General features: G+C 58.2%; 1 protein-coding gene across 4 annotated transcripts in view; it reads right to left on the bottom strand.

The window, feature by feature from the left end:
- Nucleotides 1–551: 551 nt before the first annotated feature.
- Nucleotides 552–20,589, bottom strand: part of TMEM104 (transmembrane protein 104) — a 59,337-nt gene continuing 39,299 nt past the window's right edge. For all 4 annotated transcript variants that reach the window (XM_045490822.1, XM_045490823.1, XM_045490820.1 and 1 more), the window contains exons 9-10: nt 19,500–19,593; nt 552–4,595 (exon numbers count right to left, since the gene is read on the bottom strand). In XM_045490822.1, coding sequence (XP_045346778.1) covers nt 3,835–4,595; nt 19,500–19,593 — 855 coding nt within the window. In that variant the 3' untranslated portion in view covers nt 552–3,834. The remainder of the gene's footprint in view (nt 4,596–19,499; nt 19,594–20,589) is intronic.

Raw genomic sequence — 20,589 nt, 5'->3', positions numbered from 1 at the left:
GTGTAGCAGGGAGCGAGCTGAGTCCACCCAGACACCAGGCACCCAGATGCTGTCTTCTTTGTTTGGTGGGAAACAAGAGGGGGCCCTCGGTCACCTGTCTCAGTAGGAGGAACTCCTATCTCTCTGCTGCTGCACGGCTGTCTCCTCGCCGGGCTTTACTGAGAGGCTCGTCGTCCACACCACCTCTCTCCTGGGGCCCGTGAGCGGGCAGGGAGCAAAGAGCTTAGCAGGAGGTGGGTATGATGGCCTTGGTCAGGATACCTGGGCTTTAGTCCCAGCTCCAGAAGTCTCCAGCAGGGCCTGGGTTTGGCTCTTTGAAAGTGTCCTTAGGCTCCCTGGAGCCAGAGACCACTTTCTCTCCCAAAGCCCTCCGGACCCTGAAGCATTCACACCAGTTACTTGTTTCCGAATTGTAGCAGGCAGTTGCTACAATTCATCAGGCGGCTATGAATCCAACCAGGTGCCTGTGGACCCAAACCGGGGTCTTCAGTGAGTCTGGGGCCTGTGGCTACGAGTGTGGTTATGGCTGGCAGTGACAAGGGAGCCAGACATCAGTACAGAGTAGCTTTATTGAGCACTTCTGCGCCAGGCACTGAGCTCACTACTTAAGTTCCCACAACCGGTCAGTGGCGCAGGTACTACTGTCCCCGTGCTACAAATGACGAGGAAGAGTAGGAGGCTTGCTGCCTGCATGGGGCAGTTCTGCCTTCTTGGTCCATGGTCTTAATCCCCAGATTATGCCAAGGTCCACGCAGAGAGCACCCAGCACTGTGCCTGGCACATGCCAGGCACTGAGAAGCTATCACTTCTCCTTTTCTCCAACTGACACCACCGTGAGCCCCAGCCCTGGGGAGGAGGGACTGAGAACCTCTCCCGCAGTCCTGGATCTGTTTCAGGAGACCCAGCTTTTCAGTGGCCCTTAGCAGAGCCAACTGGGTGTCAGCCCTGCCCAGGAATCCTACCCTGAGACAGGCGTGGTCTCGGCCTTACACCTGCCCTCAGTCACATGGCCCTGTGCCAGGCCCCTCCCCCGGGACTGGTTTCTCATGAGGTGGGGAGCGGCCCCCTTCCCCCCCCCCCCCCCACCACTCTGACTCTAGTTTCTATTGCCGAGGCTGCTCCCGGCCCCGTGTGGTGAGAACAGCTGTGTCGCTAAGGGCCTGGCAAGGTGCCCGCTGCCCACCTTCCACCACTCAGCAGTGCCTCCCAGCCCGTCACCTGCCATCTGCCCCATCTATAAGCCCGCAGCCGCCTCGCTGGCCTCAGGTGAGGGAACAGGCAGGAGCCCCTGGCAAAATGGCATGAGGGAACACGGTCTCCCACCTTGGCCTGGCCTCGGGGTCAGTCCGGGTGAAAGGCGTTAGGTGGAGGCTGGCGGGTTTATGCCCTCCTCCACGGAGACATCTGTACCCAGGTCAGGCTGGGCCGGCATCCTTTTCTGCCCTCCCCACCAGTGACCTCGGGGGCCCATCTGTAAAATGGAAATCAGGAGCCAGCTCGCCCCCCTCACCACACTGACGTAAGCACTTGCAGCCAAGTGTGCCTGACGCACGTGGTGAACAAGCATCATCGGGTTCTGTCTGGCTGTTGGGCCTTCTCCCCCTTGCCCTAAGCCCCCTGGCTATCAGCAGTAGAGAGGAAGACGACCCCATCCGACCTCCAGCAGGTGAACACGGAGCTGTAAAGGATCCCAGACAGTGGCAGTGGTGAGCGCCCTGGGTTAGCGTCAGGGATGTGGCCAGCTAGGGCTGATTCCGTCCCTCCGGGCCTGGGGCTGCCCAGCTTGGAGTAGGGGAACGCAGCCACCAGACTGCACTGCTGTGTGGCTCCAGATTGCCACATTAATCAACCTGGGCTTTATGATGCTAATAAATTTGCGTCCAAAATTTGGTTTGGAGCCTGGGGCAGCAGGATGATTTAATTTGCTTTGTCCTTAAGCAAGAGGGAGTGTAAATGGAGAAGGGTAAGGACCGATGTTTTGAGTTTTCAGCAAACAGCTGGGCAGCTGCAGATCAGCCCAAGCCATGGGTGTCCATCACCCAGGGGCCCTCCCTGCTCTGCCCACCGGGGGTGGGGCCTCCTGGGAAGAAGCCACAATGGTACATGGGGAAGGGTCGTCTATTTTCCACATGGATGGAAAATCACGTTTGGGGAACCGGCTGCGAGATGTGTGACAGCAGTGAGAAAGCAGACCATGGCCAATCACGACCAGGGGTTCTCACAGGCTGGGGCAGCCAGGGGCTGGGGCAGGGATAGCACTGCCTGTGGACTCCCCAGGTCCTCCTCCCTCTCCTTCGGAGACCATCAAGGGCCCCAGGACACCCGGTGGTGTCGCTCCGTCCAAGGTACGAACACTGCGCCATGCAGGGAAGGCTGCGGAGATCCCCTAACGAGAGCTGAGCAAGGCACTAAAATCAAAAGGGGGATGGGGGGGATGGGGTGGGGGCTTGAGACCCCACCCCAGAGAGGCAGCTCCAGGTCAAGCTGCTTTGGGCTCCAGGACAGGTGGGGCCAGGCCCAGGGTTGGGGGCACGCCAGGGAGGGTCAGGAAGGACCCCCAGGTCCTGAAGCAGAAGGCACATTGAAAATGCAGAGTTTGCTAGTCACCTGTGTTTCCGGGAAGGGCTGGCCCAGCAGGTGCATGCATGCCTGTGACAGGGAGGGGACCACGGAAGAGCTGGTGAGGTGGCTAGGAAGCCACCCCTCCTTCTGTGAGAACGGTGGCTGATGCCCCATCTCACTCCACAGCACCCAAAGGTCACAGAGAGTATGAACAGAGCACCCAGAGCCTGGCTCAAAAGGGAGCCACGTGAGCCACATTTAGTGCTGGAGTGGGAGCAGGGACAGCCAAGCCTGCTCTTGCTTCGCAGACCTGACCTCTGACAGGGTGGGAGGCACAGCCTGCTCACCGCTACATGCCCAGGGTGCCCCCGAGCCACCGTGATGGTGGGTGGGGGTAGCTCCCTTTAGTGGTCCTTATGCACCGCCCCCCTGTACTGCAGGAGACCCTGAGGGCCCCAGTGGGGCAGTCAGGAGAGCAGAGAATCCCTCTGAGGGGTCACAGGCTCTGGGCTTTAAACTGGCTGCCAGGCGGCTGTGCCCTGAGGAAGGACTGCTCCTGCCTGATGCTCCTGAGTCACCCCTGGTTCAGGAGCTCAGCCAGGTGCTGGCACCCACAGCAAGGGCCCTCAGAGCCACAGTCAAGGGGCCCTGGTGCCTATCAGCACTTCCTGTTGTCATCGGGGCTGGCCAGGCCTTCTCTGGGGAGTGGAGTGGCACCTGGCCACTCGAGGCCTGAGGGGAAGGTGGGACCTGCCTGTCACTGGCAGTCCTGGTGGGGAGGAGAGTTAGGGCCTGGGATTTGCCCCCAAAAGGCAGCAGCTACGAGTGGAGTTTTCCCAGACGAGGATGCAGGAGGGGCAGGACGGAGGAGGACGGGACGTGGCCTCTGGTATAAATAACGGGAGGGCCAGCACTGCGTCCCTACTGTGCGGTGGGAGGAGCCCGCTCCTGGCAAGTAAAGCAGTAACCGGTTCTGGAACTGGGACGGCTGTGTGCCCAGGTTGTGCGGCTAGGCTGGCCAGCGGCAGCCCCGGGCAGGGGGGCCTGGGAGACAGGCTGCCCTGACGAGTGAAGCGAGGCGCGGACTGCGTGGGATCCTGGGTGGAGAGAAGACCCCTAGCAGGAGACGTGGAGGGTGCCCTCCGCAAGTCTGGCCTCGCCTGCCCCGTGCAACCCTGGGAAGGAACTAGCTCTTGGCTCTGCAGGCGGGAAGGTGAGTGATGGGGCCAGAGTGGAGCCCCCGCCTCTCTCGTCACCGGACACATTTTGCCATCAGACCTTGGTCTCACTGAGGACGATGTTGGCAGTGACGAAGAAGAAGCAGGAGAAAGCCCAGAGCAGCACAAAGCCCACCCAGAAGGCGTGGCGGAAAGGGGACCTGTGCTTGTTGATGGTCCCGTAGCCCAGGGCCAGCTGGGTGTCCTTGCGGCTGTGGTACACCAGGAAGGCGGGGATGACGTACTGGATGCCCGTGCCTGCGTAGGCCCCCGTGATGCCCACCAGGGACTCCAGGTCGTGGGTGCAGAAGGCCACCAGCACCGGGGGCAGCAGGGTGATGGTGGGGAACACCACGCGGTCCACCACCCAGGGGTACGTGCCCCCGTCACGGTGGAAAAGTGTTTTCCAGTTGTTGCGGAGGGTCACGGCGATGATGGGGAAGTTGGTGCTGATGGTGAAGACAGGGAAAAGGCCCAGGAAGAAGCGCACGGCAGCCAGGCTCACGACATCGCAGCGCGCGAAGTTGAGGGTGTACATGTCCATGAGGCTGTCGCCGCGGAAGCAGAAGATGGCGGTGAAGCAGAGAAGGCCGTAGAAGGCGAGGATCAGCACGTAGTCCAGGAAGACCAGGCGTGTGAGGTGGCGCTTGGAGGACACCGGTGTGACAAGGGATGGCAGCGAGTGCTGGCACATGAAGGAGTAGACGCACACCCCAAACAGGTTCCGGATCCCGGAGAAGTCAGCCAGGGGCGGGCGCCCCTCTCTGTGCCCGTTCCCGATGCGGACCAGGGCCAGCACGATCATGATGGCAAAAGCTGAAAAACAAGAGGGCAGTCAGCCAGCTGAGCGGGAACCGGCCCTTCCCTGGGGAGTAGTCGGTTCAGTGGCACCTGCCCAGGGACCAGAGCGCCAGGGGAATCCCGGAGTTCACGTGACCCTGATGACCACGTCGTGGGGCAGGTCAGCCGTGGCTGCAGACCACGCTACCCCTCCCCAGCGAATAAGGGAATGGATCTCTTGGGGGGCCTGGGCGTGAGAGGGGGCTGCGCGGGGCGGTCAGCATGCGCCCGCCCAGGCGCTGCCCAGCTCCCTTAGGGGGCTTCTCTTGGAGCAGGCCTAGGTTGGAACTTGTGCTCACACTCCTTCCCTTGGCTTAGAGAATGTATGCATGGGGAGTAGGGGCCGGGGGGGGGGGGAAGGGGCACAGAAAATGTGGGAGGGGGAGTCCTCCTGGGCCACGGGCACCTGCATCTGAGGGGGTGGGGAGTGGGAAAGTGCGCTGGTAGTTCTGCACAGAGGTGGGCACCCAGGGGCCTACACCAGGCAGGAGGTGGGGGGGAGATGGCACCAAGACCAAGGCTGGGAAGAACTGAGCCCTCTGAGCTGCTGGCGTCAAGGCAGGAGGCAAATAGCACGCGGCTCTGCGGTCCTGGGCCTGGTGGCAGCGGTAGGGGACAAGGGAGTACCTCTGACCCAGGTTACCTACAGGACAGAAGGGGGCCTAGGACCATCTGTTCAGAGCAAACAGGGCCCCGACTGGCCTCACCTGGCAGCCTTTTACAACAGCCCTCCTAAGGTCTTATACCCGGAGCCGGGCTCATCGGCTGGGGCTCCAGTACGCAAGCTCCCGAAGGCAGACACACTTCTACATCTGGCTAGTGCCCCTCTGTGTCTCTGGCTTCCTGCATCTGCTATCCAGATTGCCCAGAACCCTCACTGTTAGCCATCGACACACACAGGCACCACTGGTGTCCCCTAACCCGTGTGTCTATTCAGACCAGACCTGATGGCCTCTCTAGCCTGTCCCCCAGGATAGTTATGCCTCTCATTGGGCCACACGGGAGAGCAGGGAAAGGGACAGCGGGCTGAAAGAGGCCGGTTCCCAGACATGCAACTCTCCTCCCCAGCCCATCACAGGCACAGGGTCCCTCCCTGCCATCCCCTCAGGCCACATCCCACTCCCTGGCTCCCTGGAAGGAGTGGCCTTTCTCCTGGGGCTCACAGAAAGCTGGACCAGTGTCTTCCCACAATGACACTTGGGAGAGCAATGGACAGAAACGTCATCTATCACTTTTAATCAGAAATGTCTGACACCAGGGACAGCAGCCAGGGTGGGTGGCGGCGGGGGGGGGGGGGGGGGGGAGGGGAAAGAAGAGGCCTGTGCAAATTGCCAATAAAGAAGATGATTTGTTTCCTCTTCAGCCCGCTCTGGCCGCTCCCGACTCTGAGTGCCCCACAACTCTCGCTGCTCAGAGACATGGCCCCTCTTCCTTCTGTGCTCTGGTCGGTCAAGGCGAAAATGACGACCCAGCCCCTCCTGTGGGGTCTTAGCCTGGAGAACTGACTCTGGATTAACCCTCTGGAGGGTGGGGAGGGGCTACAGGGCAGCCCAGAACCCTGCCAGCCTGGCTCATCCGATCTCTGGAGGTGAGTGCAGGAGGGGTGTGTAGGGCAGAGATCCGTGTGGAAGAGCCACAGCACAGAAGTGCGCTGGGGCAGGGTGGAGGCGGAGGCCCCTGTGTGCCAGGGAGTCTATCTGGTGCCAGAAAGGGTTACAACACAGAGCCTGGCAGTCTGGGGCTGGGGTGGGGGTGGGGCCTGGGGCCGCCTGGTGATTAGCTATTCAAGAGGCTGCGCCTGGTGATTAGCTATTCCAAACTATGGAAGCAACCCAAATGCTCATTGACTGGTGAATGGATAAAGAAGACGTGGTGTATACACTGTGGAATATTAGTCGGTGATCAAAAAGAATGAAATCTTGCCGTTTGAAACAACATGGATGGAACTAGAGTGTATTATGCTAAGCGAAATCAGAGAAAGATAAATATGATTTCACTCATATGTGGAATTTAAGAAACAAAAAAGACGAACACAGGGGAAGGGAAGGAAAAATAAGGGAAAAACAGGGAGGGGGACAAAACGGAGGAGACTCTTAAATACAGAGAACAAACAGGGTTGCTGGAGGGGTGTTGGGTGGGGGATGGGCTAAACGGAAGACCGGCATTAAGGTCACTTGTTGGGATCAGCACTGGGTGTTACATGTAAGTGATGAATCACTACATTCTACTCCTGAAATCATTATTCCGCTCTATGTTAACTAACTTGGATTTAAATAAAATTAAAAAAAAAAAAAAAAAAAGAGGCTGCGGCAGGCGGTTCTGCCATAGGTTACGCCCCGGGGTCAGCCGCTGTAAGGCAAGATTCAAAACCTGCTCTGCCACCACCATTTCAGGTGTCACCTCGCCACCTGGTGTGACTAGCTTGGAAACAGGCTAGTGGAGAAGCTGGCCCTGTGGCTCGGGCTCTGAGCCCTGGGCGCGGTGGGGGAGGAGGCAGAGGGCTGGCAACTCCCAGTCACTGCTGCCTCCAGCCCTGGATGCTGGTAGTGCCTCTCTGCCCGCCTTCGTCCTCAACGCTACATCTCCGGCAAGGGGTAGGACAGGCAGGCTTGCTGGTTCCAGGGTGAGCGGTCGGGACAGCCCTGACGGCGGGAAGGTGTTGTCCTTCCTGCGAATACACATATTTCTGGAGGTTCCCCAAAGGCAAGAGACGGGAGTTTTTAAAGCACACGAATTCGTGGGCAGCCTCCGCCCTGACAGTACAGCTACTGACAGTCTGGAGTCACTGTCTCAGGGGCTGCGTCTTTACGTCAATGACGGCATAGGGCGTTTTCTAGAACTTTCAGGATGGTTACAAAGGCATGGCTGTGGGAGATAAGAAAACTTATCTTATAATCTCCTAGCTATAATTAGGTTTGCATCACCATGCTGTCATCCCACCTTGCTGCCTTACTCAAGTCTATTTCCAAAAATCAGATCTAGCTCCAGGGGCTAGATGCTGGGTCCTATCCAGGAATGAAGACACAAGAGGCTCTTGGGAGGCAATTCCGGGAAGATTAAAAAGTGGCCACATCGTGGGGCTTTAGCTCCTGGATAAGGCCCTGGAGGGGACAGTCTCACCTGGGGGCCACCCTGGGTGAGCCCCACACCCATCGGCCACACCGGCACTGCTCTGTTGGAAGCTCACGCAGCTATGTGACTTGCCAGCACGGGAAAGAAAGCCGGGGGGCTTCATTCGCCCCCTGGATCCTGACCAAGCATCTGCTGGGTGCCAGGCCCCACCCTGCTCTCGGGACACGCAGGCTCCAGTCAGGCGGAAGAGGGCCATTCATCGGAGCAGCATGTGATGAGCACACCGCTCAGAGCTGAGAAGCTCTCTGGAGGGAGGGCACACGATGCCCCGGAGCAGACGCCCCAGGAACAGAGCCTGGGCTTGGAACACAGTGGGGGCCGGCTCTGGGCGGACGAGCCCCGGCAAAGCTTAGGAAGAGGCGGTGGAAGTGGGAGCCACCAGGGACTTTCGGTGCCCCCCACCCCAATCCCTGTGAGGACACAGGGTAGGTGCTGGGCTATGTCCTCAGGAGTGGAGAGCGAAGGGCAAATGTTCTGGCCTGGTCTCCAAGTTGGCAAGTTCAAAAGAAACGAGTGATGCCCCAGACTTCATGTTGTAATGGAGGGACAGAGAGGGAAGGGGCAGGAAGGAAGCAGGAGAGCCTGGTGTGGGTGGCTCTGATCTCAAGGGGCCCAGGACTGGAGGCACCCATCTGGCTATCTGGCCTCTGCCCTTGTGACCACACCCCCCCATCCCTGGCTCCTCCCTCCCAAGGCTGCTGGAGAAGCAGAGCTCCACAGCCATCTCCTAGATTGATGGTCCCATCCCTAGGAGACAGCTGCTCTCCAAACCCATTAGGCCTGTTAATAAATCAAGATGAAATGAGGGTGACAGTCTGTGAGCGACAGACTCTGTCAGGAAGCATGACAGAGAGCACAGTTCTGAGCGTACACATTGACGCCCGAGACTTGGCCGGCCACTGCCACAGACACTTGCGCCCACCCGGCCGAGGCCGTGTGGGAGGTGTGGATGGACAGAGGACAGAACGCTGAGAGCTCCCCGACATCTTGCTGACCAGGGCCTGCAGTCCCAGAGGGCGGGGATGGCTTGGCTTCTCTCTGACCCTCACAGGCCACGCTCAGAGAGCCCACGTGACCAGACGTGGGTCAAATCCACATCTGCCTGCACTGGCACTGGAACTCACACTCCGAGGGGAGAGGAGAGGCAGTGAGCTGCCGGGGAGGATTCTGTGGCAGGGAAGGAGGTGAGGGGCTGACACAGGTCACATGAGGAGTGGCTGTCGGCCTTGGAAGGTGCAGCTGTGTGGTGGTGAGACAGGACATGAGCCTTCTCTTTAAACAGTGGAAGTAACAGCCAACGTGAAAAACTTGCGGTTGTTCTGAGTAACTCCTGGCTCGGCTGGGACCACCCACCCATCCACCCATTCGACAAAGCTGTTCCGAGTGCTCACGTGTGTCGGCGCTCTTCTGGGCACCTGGGGACAGCGCATGGAGTAAATGCCACCCCTGTCCTGGAGCCTACGGCCCAGAGGAACCAACAGGTACGAGTCGCAGAGACAAATTACAACAGAAGAAAGAATTGGCTAACGGCCACATCAGCTGCAGGGGAGGTGATGAGATCCCTGTCCGAGCGCACCTGGGCACAAGGCCACCCGGGGTAACAGCGGGAGACCAGGCCCCAGGCCCCCGATTCTGGCTGTCACAGTCCCTCGCAGCAGGAGGTGGAGAGGGGCCAGAGGCAGGGCCCCAGGGAGCGTTTGTTTCTAGGCTCCCACTGACGTAGCCAGGGGAGGTGGGCTACTCTCACCTGCTCGTTCTGGCAGCTGCTCGGGGTTCCCGTGCCGGCCTCACCACATCCGTTCGCCCTGAGCCGCAGCCCGGCCCCCTTCCCACACGTCCGGTCCTTGGGAGCCCTAGGCAGATGGCTTAGAGAGGACACCTCCCTTCCCTTTCTGAGGAGGCCAGGTTCAGAGTGAATTTACACCATGAATGTCCCGCATGACAATGTCAGCGTCCCATCACAGGGATATTGGCGACTTAAGCAGGTGCCCTCTCACAACGTTTACCCAGGCACTGACTCGGCTCTCAAAGGGGTCCGAAGAGAAACACTGCTTTCCAGAGGCAGCCTCCTGCCCCTCCTCTCTTTTGCCAGCAAGAGCCTGATAAGCTCGGGCCAGGAGCTGCGGGGCCTCACGGCTGTCTGTCTAGCCTCACAGCCAGTCTCCTTTCAGAGAGTAGGACAGGTGGGCCAACACCTTTCTGAGCTCCTGCCAAGGGGCAAAGATGGTCCCAATTTACAAGGGGAGGAGTGAGAGACGAAAGCAGTGCTCAGCCTCCCCTGGCTCCCCGGCTCCTGAGTCTGCAACCTCCCCTCGCCCTGAGCCTCATTGGTTGTATGAAGCCATAGATGGGTCCAGGTCTCCCGGGAGCCAGAGCTGACTTGCTCTTGGGACAGAGGTGGGGACAAGCAGGGGTCTGAGGTTGGGACCCAGGGCTCTGATGCATACTTCCTGAGAATCCAACCAGCAACTGTAGTTTACTTCTCTTGGGGCTCTGGGTAGGGGCAGAAACCAGAATGGTCATTAGCCAGCTTTGTCCTCCATGCATCAAAACCCATCCCTGGGTAAGACCCAGCCTCTGGGCCATGGTGAGGCTCCGCCTCACTGCTCTTGGAGCGTGGGTGAGGCCTGGGAAGGGCTCCACTTTCCTTACAGAATGCTGGAGTCTGTGTAACACTGGCATGAGCTGGACCACCTGCCCTGGCACCACTGGAATTGGGGAACACGGGGCAGGGCTCTCCTTGCCTGGAGGAGGGCAGGGCAGAATTCTCCCAGGAGCTCTCTGTCCCTCCCCCAGGACTCTCCCCACAGTGGTGCTATAGGCACCCAGGCCCTTCCGCACTCAGCTGCTGTATCCTGCCTTGCTTTGGCAGGGTGCTTCCTGGAGAGCTGCTCCTCGAGTCTCTGACCTCTGGACCTGGCCCCAGAAGTCCCGAGGCTGTGCTGTCCCAAATACCTTGCTGCTCTGAGCTCCCTGAGTGGCTCTAGCTCTGACACAGGCGAGGCGGAGGCTATCCGTCAAGGCAGCTGTCAGGAGGACGGCACTCTCTTCTCCAAGCAGAGAATCAACATGCCAGGGCTAATGATAATGAATGGCCGTGCTGTGCCCATCATCAGAGCTGGATCCGGGGAGGATCTGGCACCAGCTTCCTCCTTCACCATGGTGCTGCCCTCGGAGGATGCTGGGGCACAGATGTGTCTCTCGTTAGGCTGGTCAGAGGTTGGCCTGGGCCTCCGGAGACTCAGGAGGGCAGGGAGGAGTTGATGGGGTAACACCAGCCTGCGCTGAGAACAGCGAAAGACCGAGCAGTTTCTGGGCCCTAAAAGCAGGAGCAGGTGACTGGGCATTTGTTCCTTAAGTAACAGGACCAACTGGGAATGGAGAGCTGTTCTGTTCTGCAGGTTCCTGAGACCCACAGGGCTGGGGGTGTGAGTGGAGCTCACCTCTAGAAGCTCAAACGCCCTGGAAACCACCAGTGGGGGAGGGAAGCTGCTGCTCATCCTCGAAACAAGCTCAGCTTCTCAAGTTACACTGGGTTCCGCGCTGAACTGTGTCATCTTGGGTGATCTTGTCACCTCCCACTGCTTCCATTTTACCACCTTTGAAAACAGAGGTGACCAGGGGCACCTGGGTGGTTCAGTCGGTTGAGCCTCCTACTTTGGTTCAGGTCATGATCTCACGGTTCGTGGGTTGGAGCCCCGCATCAGGCTCTGTGCTGACAGCTTGGACCCTGGAGCCTGCTCTGAATCCTGTGTCTCCCTCTCTCTCTCTGCCCCTCCCCTACTCACGCTTTTTTTTCTCTCTCTCAAAAACAAATAAACATCTTAGGGGCGACTGGGTGGCTCAGTCAGTTAAGCACTGGACTTCAGCTCAGGTCATGATCTCATGGTTTATGGGTTGGAGCCCCACGTCAGGCTCTGTGCTGACAGCTCAGGGCCTGGAGCCTGCTTCCAATTCTGTGTCTCCCTCTCTCTCTGCCCCTTCCCTGCTCATGTTCTCTCTCTCTCTCTCTCTCAAAAATAAACAAACATTTAAAAAAAATGGAGGTGATCATGGCAGAATCATGGGGGACAGGGTAGGATGGTGCAACAAAGCCTGGCCCAAGACATCTCTCAGGAACACAGAAGTCACTTTTATCATTGTAGAAACCGTATCTCCCATCCTGATAACCCTGGTCCTGGGCAGGCAGGAACCTGTCGATCCCCAGTTCTCACATGATTCTCCTTTTGCTACAAGCAGGGGCTGGGATCGTACTAGTGACGCTCCCCCTTGCTGGGCCAGTCATAACTCTTCCAGGAACATCCCCTGTTCTGGGCGTCTCTGGCAGGGGCATCAGACCTGGGCTGCTCACACCTGCTCTGTGAACCAAGCGGCTCCCTCTTGCTCCACAGGAGGCCAAACAAGGGCAAGCTGTCCCCACCACTCTGTCACCTGTGGGGACTCTGGGTGCGTGCTCTCTCCACCAGGGGCCAAGAATGCAAAGGAATGATGTTTGGATTTGGGCAGCTTGCACCAGTCCATCCTTCCTTGGTCGTCACCCTCCCACCTGAGCACAGGCTGTGGGTCTGGGTGGGGGCTCCTTTCACGCCTGAGGAAACAGGACATACTGGTCTCTGGCTGGGAGGGGTTCCCTTGGGGAAAAATGAGAAGCTGCTTGCACTGATGTGCTTGTCCACAAACGTCTAGGGCCTGGGTCAGATTTTATCTTAGGTCACAAGACATTCTGTGATTACTGGCCTTGCCTGCGGTAACTCACACAGAGTCACCTGTGTTTCCACCGAAGGGAGGGAATTCAGAGCTGATCTATGTTCCCATGCTGAGCCAGACCCTGTGCCCTCTGGGGGACTCCAGCTCTGTTGTCCTCATGGTCATTGTCATCGTCATCATCACGGAAGCAGCAGAGGACGCCTGGGTGACTAACTTACAGGACCGAGGCTCTACTCTGTGGCTGAATTATTTACCACAAAGAACTCAGAGCAGGGTCAGTCCCTCTTTCCAAGTGTGCCATGAGGAGGGGGCCCCGGGCAAAGAGCAGGCATTTGAGTCTCTAAAGCTATCAGGTCTCAAGTATGAAATCAAGAGTTCTGGCCTTTCCATCCTTCCCCTTTCCACACCCTCCCAGCACAGCAAGTGGCAGCCGGGAGACAAGCGTCTCAATTTTTCATCCTTACGTTGTCAGAGCAAGCTCAGTTCGTAATGGCTGGGACAGTGAGACCATGGGGCCTCTGGCTACTAGCTGACTAATCTCCTTCCGAGATTGCAAACATAAAACTTCGGCACTGTCACCTTTCCTGAAGGCCGTTCAGTCCTCTCCTCTTATTGTGGCCTGAAATTATCTCCCCCTCCAACTGCTATGTGGAAGCCCTGACTCCCAAGGAGATAGCTTGGAGATGGGGCCTCTAAGGAGGTAACAAAGGTTAAATGGGGTCATAAGGGTGGGCTCTCATCTGACGGGACCAGCATTCTTCTAAGAGGCGCAAGAGATGCCAGAGCTCTCTCCCTGCCCACAGAGAGAAGCCTCCACGAGGAACAGTAGAAAGGTGGCCGTCTACACGCCAGAAGAGAGGTCTCACCATAAACCAACTCTGCCAGCCCCTTGATCTTGGGTTTCTAGCCCCCAGAACCAAGAAAATAAATCTCTACTGTTCAGGCCTCCCAGCCTGTAGTATTGGGCTATGGCAGCCTGAGCCGACCAAGGCGTCTCCTCACCAGCAGCTAGATGCACAGACAAACCAGGATGGAGAAAAAGAGCATGCAGAAAACTAGGAGAGGCCGTGCGCCCACGGGGCGCGTGGTTCCCTGGGTCTGGATGTAAATCCAGGAGCCCCACTAGCTCTGAGACACCTAGGGCTGCCTGTGACGCACGCCTGAGGTTCACTCTGGCCTGTGTGAAGCCCAGTTCTGAGCAGTCACACACCTGCCGCCGCTGTCACTGGTCAGAGACCTCACCCTGCTCATCACAAGCTGGGCCTTACCTCCCTCCCCTTGCCAGTGTCCAGGCAGCTGGCCTGCGACCTCCTGGGTTCGGCTGATGGCCCGGTCAGTGTGCATCTCAGCCACAAGCAGAGCAGAGCTGTTGGCAGGAAAGGCTGCCCACAGGAGTGGGGGGGGGGGGGGGGACGCGTGTGGTGGCCTTTGCTCAGGGCCCAGCAGGGCTCTTGGGTCAGTCCTGTTAACGAAAGGGGTGATTTGGTGGCGTGGGGCTGGCTTTCCAGCAAACTTTCACTGGGTGCCCACCCTGCCCCGAGAGCAGTAAGACAGAAACTCCAGCTTCTTTTCCTTGAAACCGACCTCGGCGTTTGCAGAGAGAACTTTTAGAAAACCGAGGATGAAGACCAAAATGAAACACATACGGAAAGTTTTCCTGGACTCCCTCCACTGGCTGAGGCACAAGGGGAAGCCACATACTTGATGGCCCAGGAAAGCCCTGGACAGTGGCCCAGAGAGGGTAGGCAGGGAGCACAGGCTGACAGCAGCACGAGACGCTGCCGAAGGCCGAAGCTGGCCGGCTGCTCAGAGGGGGCCGATATGCTGCCTTCATTTTGGGAGGGGGTCCCTCCTGCACCTTTGAGAAGCACTAGTCGGGGGACAGCAGTGAGCGGCTGTGGAGGAATTCACACACCAAACTGGCATGTTGAGCAAACAGGATGTGGGGAACAGATGGCCCAGGCAGAGAAGACCCCTGGCTGCCGGCGGTGACAGATCAGGGCGGTCCCACCAACAGACACTCAGCTGAATCAGTCATGGATCTGCAGGGGGGTCAGCCGAGCGGCCACAGATAATCTGGGGGACAGGTTGAAAGCAGAGCCCTTATGTTCCCCGGTGACGGTCTCCTCCTGGGGACCTTCTGCTTCTCGGGCCACCACTGCCGAGTCCCACCTCTCCCTGCTGGCTCGGTCTGAAGACAAATCTGGGGCACCTGCTGGGGGGAGGCAGGGAACGCTGGGCTGAGGAGCTTCGTGAGGTTTGAGTTTGCCCACAGACGCTCGGAGAGGCTGGCGCCTGACCCACTTTGAGGGGAGCACAGAGACGGGCGCAATACGCACGGCGTTGTTCTGAATACACAATCAGAGGAAGGAGCCCTGTGGGTCCTCGCCAGCCCAGACCGAGGAGGGCTGTTGTGCTTTATTAGAAAGAATCGGGTTTTCAATAACACCAAATGGGGCACCCCAGGCTGAGCCAGCTGTGTGTGTCCCCAATGGGGAGGCGCCCGCGGCGGAAGCTGGTAATGGGGGTTAAAGTAATGATGCTGCCTCGGCCCCTCCAGCTGAACAGCTCCCTGCCAGGCGTCCCAGGTGGGGACAGTCTAGTCATTTGCTTAGTGGCTTAGGGCTCAGACTCTGTGGCCCCAGCTCCTGGGTCTGTGGGACAGCACTTCCGGCTGTATCTCTGCCAAGCGTCCCCGGGTTACTGACCCCTGGCAGAGTGAGAGCCAGGACCTAAAGAGGAAGCCCCGGGCCATTCTGTGAGATGTGCCTGCTGCTCCTTTTTCTCAGGCTCAAGCTTCCTTGAAGGTGGTGAGGGTGAGGGCTGGTGGGGCTGCCAGGGTGCACGGGGGACCGGCGCTGGGGCGGGTGGGGGGAGGGCTGACAGAGCCAAACGGCAGTGCTTCAAGATCTCACTGCCAGAGCCACAGCTCATTCTGGAGGTGGCTGGGGCCATGTCCCTGATCCCAGGGCCACCACAGATGATGACAGCAGGCCTGCACACCGTGGCTAATACATGAATGCTGACCCAGGGCCAGGCACTGTGCTAACAGCCCTTTCCACACGATCCCAGATCCCATCTTATCTTCAGGGCCGAGCCCTGCCTTGGCCATGGCCAGACAAGGAGGCTGGCTGAGGCAGGCCTGGGCTGTTGGTGCACCCCGGGACGAAGTTGAAGGGAACAATGGGAGGAGGGGCCAGAGCTGAAGCCCTGGGCTCCCGAGCCTGCCACTGATCTGAAGCCGCAGCCCTGGGGCAGGTGACCGGACAGCAAAGGGGGGTCAGGAAGTCCATGGAGGCCTGAACAGTTTCACTTGCCGGATGGCAACTGGAGACCTTCAGAGGCACCTGTGACCCAGATCTCCCAAACTGACCAGCCTGGTCTCCCCAGAATTTATTTGGGGAGGAAAAGAGATGAATCAACGCTGGCACTTGTCATATATGCTGTGACATTTTCCGGGACAAGTGGCTACTTGCAAAGGCCATCCAACCCTTTAAGCCCTTTTCTGGCGGCACGAGAGGCATCCGGGGCTGATGAACTGGAGGACAGTGTGGAGGAAGGCCTCGAGGAACCAGCCTAAAGGCTTCTCAGCCGGTCCTGAGCTCTGGGGGCCCTGCTCGGGGCGGGGCTCCTGCAGTCTTCCCCAGCCTCATTTCAACAGATGGCAGAACAAATTCCTAATTAAGCTCAAGAAAGTTTCCGGCTCAGCACATTTATTTATGATTTTCCGGTCCCTTTGGTGCTCATTCTTCCCTTTTGTCTTCCTAGAACCCAAGTCGGCTTATTGCCACCCTGCGCTCCCGCTCGGCTCTCTTGGACCGTCTGGGCCCTAATCTGGGGAGAGGGAAGGGGCAGGGTGTGCGGGAGTGTGGGAAAGGAGGGAGGGTCATGGGGGGACACGGCCACACAGCTGCTTCTCAGAAGCAAGATGTAAAGGAGTTCACTGCAAACTGAAACTTGACGCAGACTTGCGGGGACAAACGGGGGTTTGGTGCTGTTAGAGTGCTAGAAAAATCACCTGGGGTGAGCCTGGCCCCCTTGCAAATGCTCAGTGGGCAGAACCCGCCCTCCCCGCAGTAGAGGCTGCCTGTCCGCCGGTCCTGGGCAGCTCCCTGGGATTCTGTCCCCTGCCTCGGCTCCTGAGGCTGTGTGGGTGCCCGGGGCCATGACGAAGGAAACACCTCCCACCAGATCCACGGAGGAAAGGGCCCTGGTGGCTCCCACGCCCCCAGCTGGGAATCAAAACCTAGGCTTGGCTACAATTTAGAGTTGACCTAACTGGGCAATTCTTTCACTTCAGAGGGTTCTGTGTCACAGAGAGGTTTGCTTTCTAAGTGCAGGGGTCTGACGCTCTCAGGAAGTAAAAGGACTGTCTGCGCAGTCACCCGGAGCGCTCGAGCACAGGTCTGCGGAGAGGCCAGTGCCATCTGATTATCTCTTGGATCGAAGGGAGAGAAGAGACAAACGACTTGCATTGACAACAATGTCACCATGCAAACACGTGAGTGTGGAGGACCTTCACATGCCGGTCTCTCCCACAGGCCCTCTCTGCCTCTGCTGACAAGCACTCCTCCCCCACCTCCCCCCCCCCCCAGGCCCCGGGCCCAGGGCGACCACCACCTTGCTTTGCAAAACGGTGTCACGAGGGGGCAGGACAGCCAGCCATGGTGGGTGGGGTGGGTGGGGAGGGGAACAGAGCAGTGTTCTAAAGCAATCTGAGCCACTGATTGCACTCTGTGAACCTGGTTCTGGGGAGGAGAGGGCTCGAACAGCAGCATGGAAGGGGGAAGGGCTGCTCTGAGAGGTTTTTGAGGTCCCGGGGGCCCTGCTGGCAACAGAAACTCAGTGCTTTCTCTGCAGGTGGGAGCCGAGCACGGGCCAGGTCTCAGGTCTGGGGGATGTCTCATATCCTGCACACAGACAATCACTCTTTATTTCCTGTCAGCCTCCTCCTCCCGCTCTTGACCATCTCCTTCCTTTTAATGAATGTATTGCTCACCAGACGCAGGAAGGACTTGGTCACGCTCAACAGGCTCAGGGGTGTTTCGGAAGCTATGAACTGTCACTACCTGGGTAGCTCTCTTGTGGGCTGACACGGGGATCCATCGTGGTGGCTAAAGCGAGGAGTCCTTCCACCTCTCTCTGCCCTGCCTCTACCCTCCCCCGTGGCTGTTGATGCAGCAGGTCAAGGACAGCCAATCCTAAGTGGGGGAGGGGCAAGACTTTCAGGACCTTGGGACCTGCCTGTAGGGAGCAGAGGAGGGCCAGGAAGAGAGGAGGAATACTTTCCTCTGAGTACTGCTTTGCTGAGAGAACTTTTCCTTCTGCAGGTCACTGGGGCTTTCACCTACTTCCTAGAAGCAGACTTGTAAGAAGAAGGGTGGAGAGCAGTGGCTGTGATCCCGGCTGATCCCAACTTTGGGAAGCCCTCCTGGCACCCAAAAGGGCTCAATTCTAGCACCATACCCTTGGGGCCAGCGCGATCCTCATGTTCTAAGTAATGAGTTCTCATTTTCCCCCAGGTGGTCTTGTTACTTTAACCCAGGGCTTTGAGATGTGTGAATAACATTTGCAAACAGCACTGCACAGGTGCCTATAGGACTGGACCGGCTGAGCGGGGTAGGTAAGGAAGCCCGCCCCATCCAGGGATTGGACAAGTGCCCTCCTGCTCCCTGCACTTGGCTGGGTGATGAAAGACAGGTTTATCATGTTACAGAGGCCTCAGAGTTCACACAGCAGTGATCAGTCCTGCTCTCAATTCCTTGCAAGGAAAGACCGAGGTGGAAAGAAGTTACAGGCTGCTGCACTGGGCTCAAGGCAGGACTTCCCAGTGCTGACCACCATCCCTTCAGAGTGGAGCAGGGGCCTTCCTCACCACGAGCTCCTGGGCAAGAGGTCACTCTGTGTGCACGCTCGTGGAGCCTGCCCTTGGGGGAGCAGGGGCCTGTGCTGGATGCCTGCCATGGTCCCTTCCTATGGAGATACCGAGACCCCTATGACGCGGTGGCTCCTCACGTTGGGATCCTGTAATCCCGAGTAGAGTAGGCGGAACCAGAAGATTGGATGCGCCAGAATTGCCAGCAATCACTGTTATCAGAAGCTGCTCCGTGCTCGTCACGATCTAGTCGAGTGCTGGCATGGCATGAGAAACAAGGTGCACCCTGAGTCCTGATGCTGGGTGAGGGAGCAGAGGCAGTGGCAGAGGAAGTAGAGAAGAGAGTCGGGAGGGAGGGGACCCGACCCCGGGGTCCTCGGGGACCTCTGTGCCTGGGCAGGTGAGGTGCTGGAGGTGGGCAGACTCACCCTGCCAGGCCTCTCCATCACAACAGCAACAGTGTTCTATGCTTTTAGCCCAAAACAGGAATACAAATGATCCTGGAGCATGTGCCCGCCAACAGGGGCTGCAGGGACCCCACACCCTCCGGTCCTGGGTCTAAGGGGCTCAGCAGCGTGGACCTTCCAGAATGGTGCGGTGGAATGAATGAGCTCCCAACCACAAACCTGCTTTAGTGGGTAGAGACCCCCAAACTACCCCTGGGGACAGTGGTGCTCTTGTTCAGCAGGGCATCAGTCAAAAGGCATCACAGATAAGGTGTCTTTTCAGGCCCTGCTGGCCAGGAATGTGGAGGTGGCTGCCACAGCCCACTGGGTTTTTGACTGCCACACGGTGCACCCACGAGAAGGCAGAGCAGTGCCGCTCTTGTGGCCTGAGGGAGCAGAGACAGACCCGGGAGTGTAGGAGCCTTGGCCCAGCCTGTGGGTTTTGGTGGTGGGGGCGGGGGGGGGGGGGAGGCGGCGCACGTGGGTGTGTGAAAAAGGCTGGGCTTAGCTCTGGCTCTGTCCCCACTATGTGATCCTGAAGTCGGTACTGTATTTCCACACTACTGAAAAGGTGGGCAGAGTCCCTGCATCCTCTTGGCCTTTAAGAGCCCAAGGAACCCCTGCCACATTCCAGCTATGCCACGAGGGCTCACACACGCTCGGAACGGGTAAGGGAAGGGCAAGGGGAGAAAGGACAGACTCGAGAGGTTTCTCACTCACCAACCCATCTCATCAGGGAGGTCAGGATCTGCAGGTACTTGGTCTTCTGGACGTCAAAGAAGGTGAAGGGACCAAGGAGGAGGGTGAAGACAGCCTGTAATGACAAAAACTAGCATGAGGGGGTGAAGGGGCTGGGTGCACGTGTGGGAAGGACACGCCGCCCACGCAGCCTCTGCCCGCGGTGGGCACCGGGACCCACGAGGCTCCCTGGTGGCAAACAGCATCATGTGGTGCATTCCCCTGGGTGCAACAGAAATCCAGAGCCCTGCCGTCAGCCGTTCCTCATGCCTCCCGTCAGAGACTACCTTCTGGGCTAGCCCCAGGCGACAACCCAGGGACATTGTCGGCTACTTCTCTTCAACAAACGCTGAGGGTTCCTGGACCAGGCACACAGCTGGGCACGAAAACCAATTCGGTGTGAGACGACAGGGAGATGAAGATCTGAAAGGAAGCCCAGGTGTGCCTCAGGCCCCCAGAGTGTACTGGAAAGAAAGGACTGGGGAGGATGGGACAGAGTGTACTGGAAAGAAAGGACTGGGGAGGACGGGACACAGGGGCCCTGACAACACAGCGCTGTGCAGACAACACCGTTCTGAAGGCTTCAGAGGAAAGAAGTCATCAGGATGTCGTTAATCAGCAAAGTTTATAACTTAAAGAGAAGGGAAAACCTGGAGAGCCAGAGTCAGTGGCTTCCAGGGCAAATCTCTCAGAGGAACGTCCTGGACCAAGAAGAGAACGGGTCACAGCCAGGAAAACTGGGAGATGAGTGTGGGGCTCAGTTCTCTTTCCCTTTGGAGAACAGGGAAAAGAAGTTAAGAAAAAAAAGAAATCAAGCTCTGTCTTAGAAAACCAGTCTGGGGGAAATCTGAACCCTCTGTGCAAAAGAAAATGGGGGTAAAACCTGGCACAGCAGAGCTGGGCTGGGGGCTGAGGGAAGGTTAGGATTTCCTGCCAAATTGGATGCTCGGGGAGCAGAGAATTAAAAGCTGCTGGTTGGAGTTATGATGATGGGACCATTTCCAATCTGCCACTTCGGAAGCAGCAGAGGCATCAGACCTTATTAACATTTACACTGCGCCATTTTATCACG

This window comes from Leopardus geoffroyi, chromosome E1 (genome assembly GCF_018350155.1).
Source record: "Leopardus geoffroyi isolate Oge1 chromosome E1, O.geoffroyi_Oge1_pat1.0, whole genome shotgun sequence".
NCBI lineage: Eukaryota > Metazoa > Chordata > Mammalia > Carnivora > Felidae > Leopardus > Leopardus geoffroyi.
This window is presented reverse-complemented; position numbering and strand designations above follow the sequence as displayed.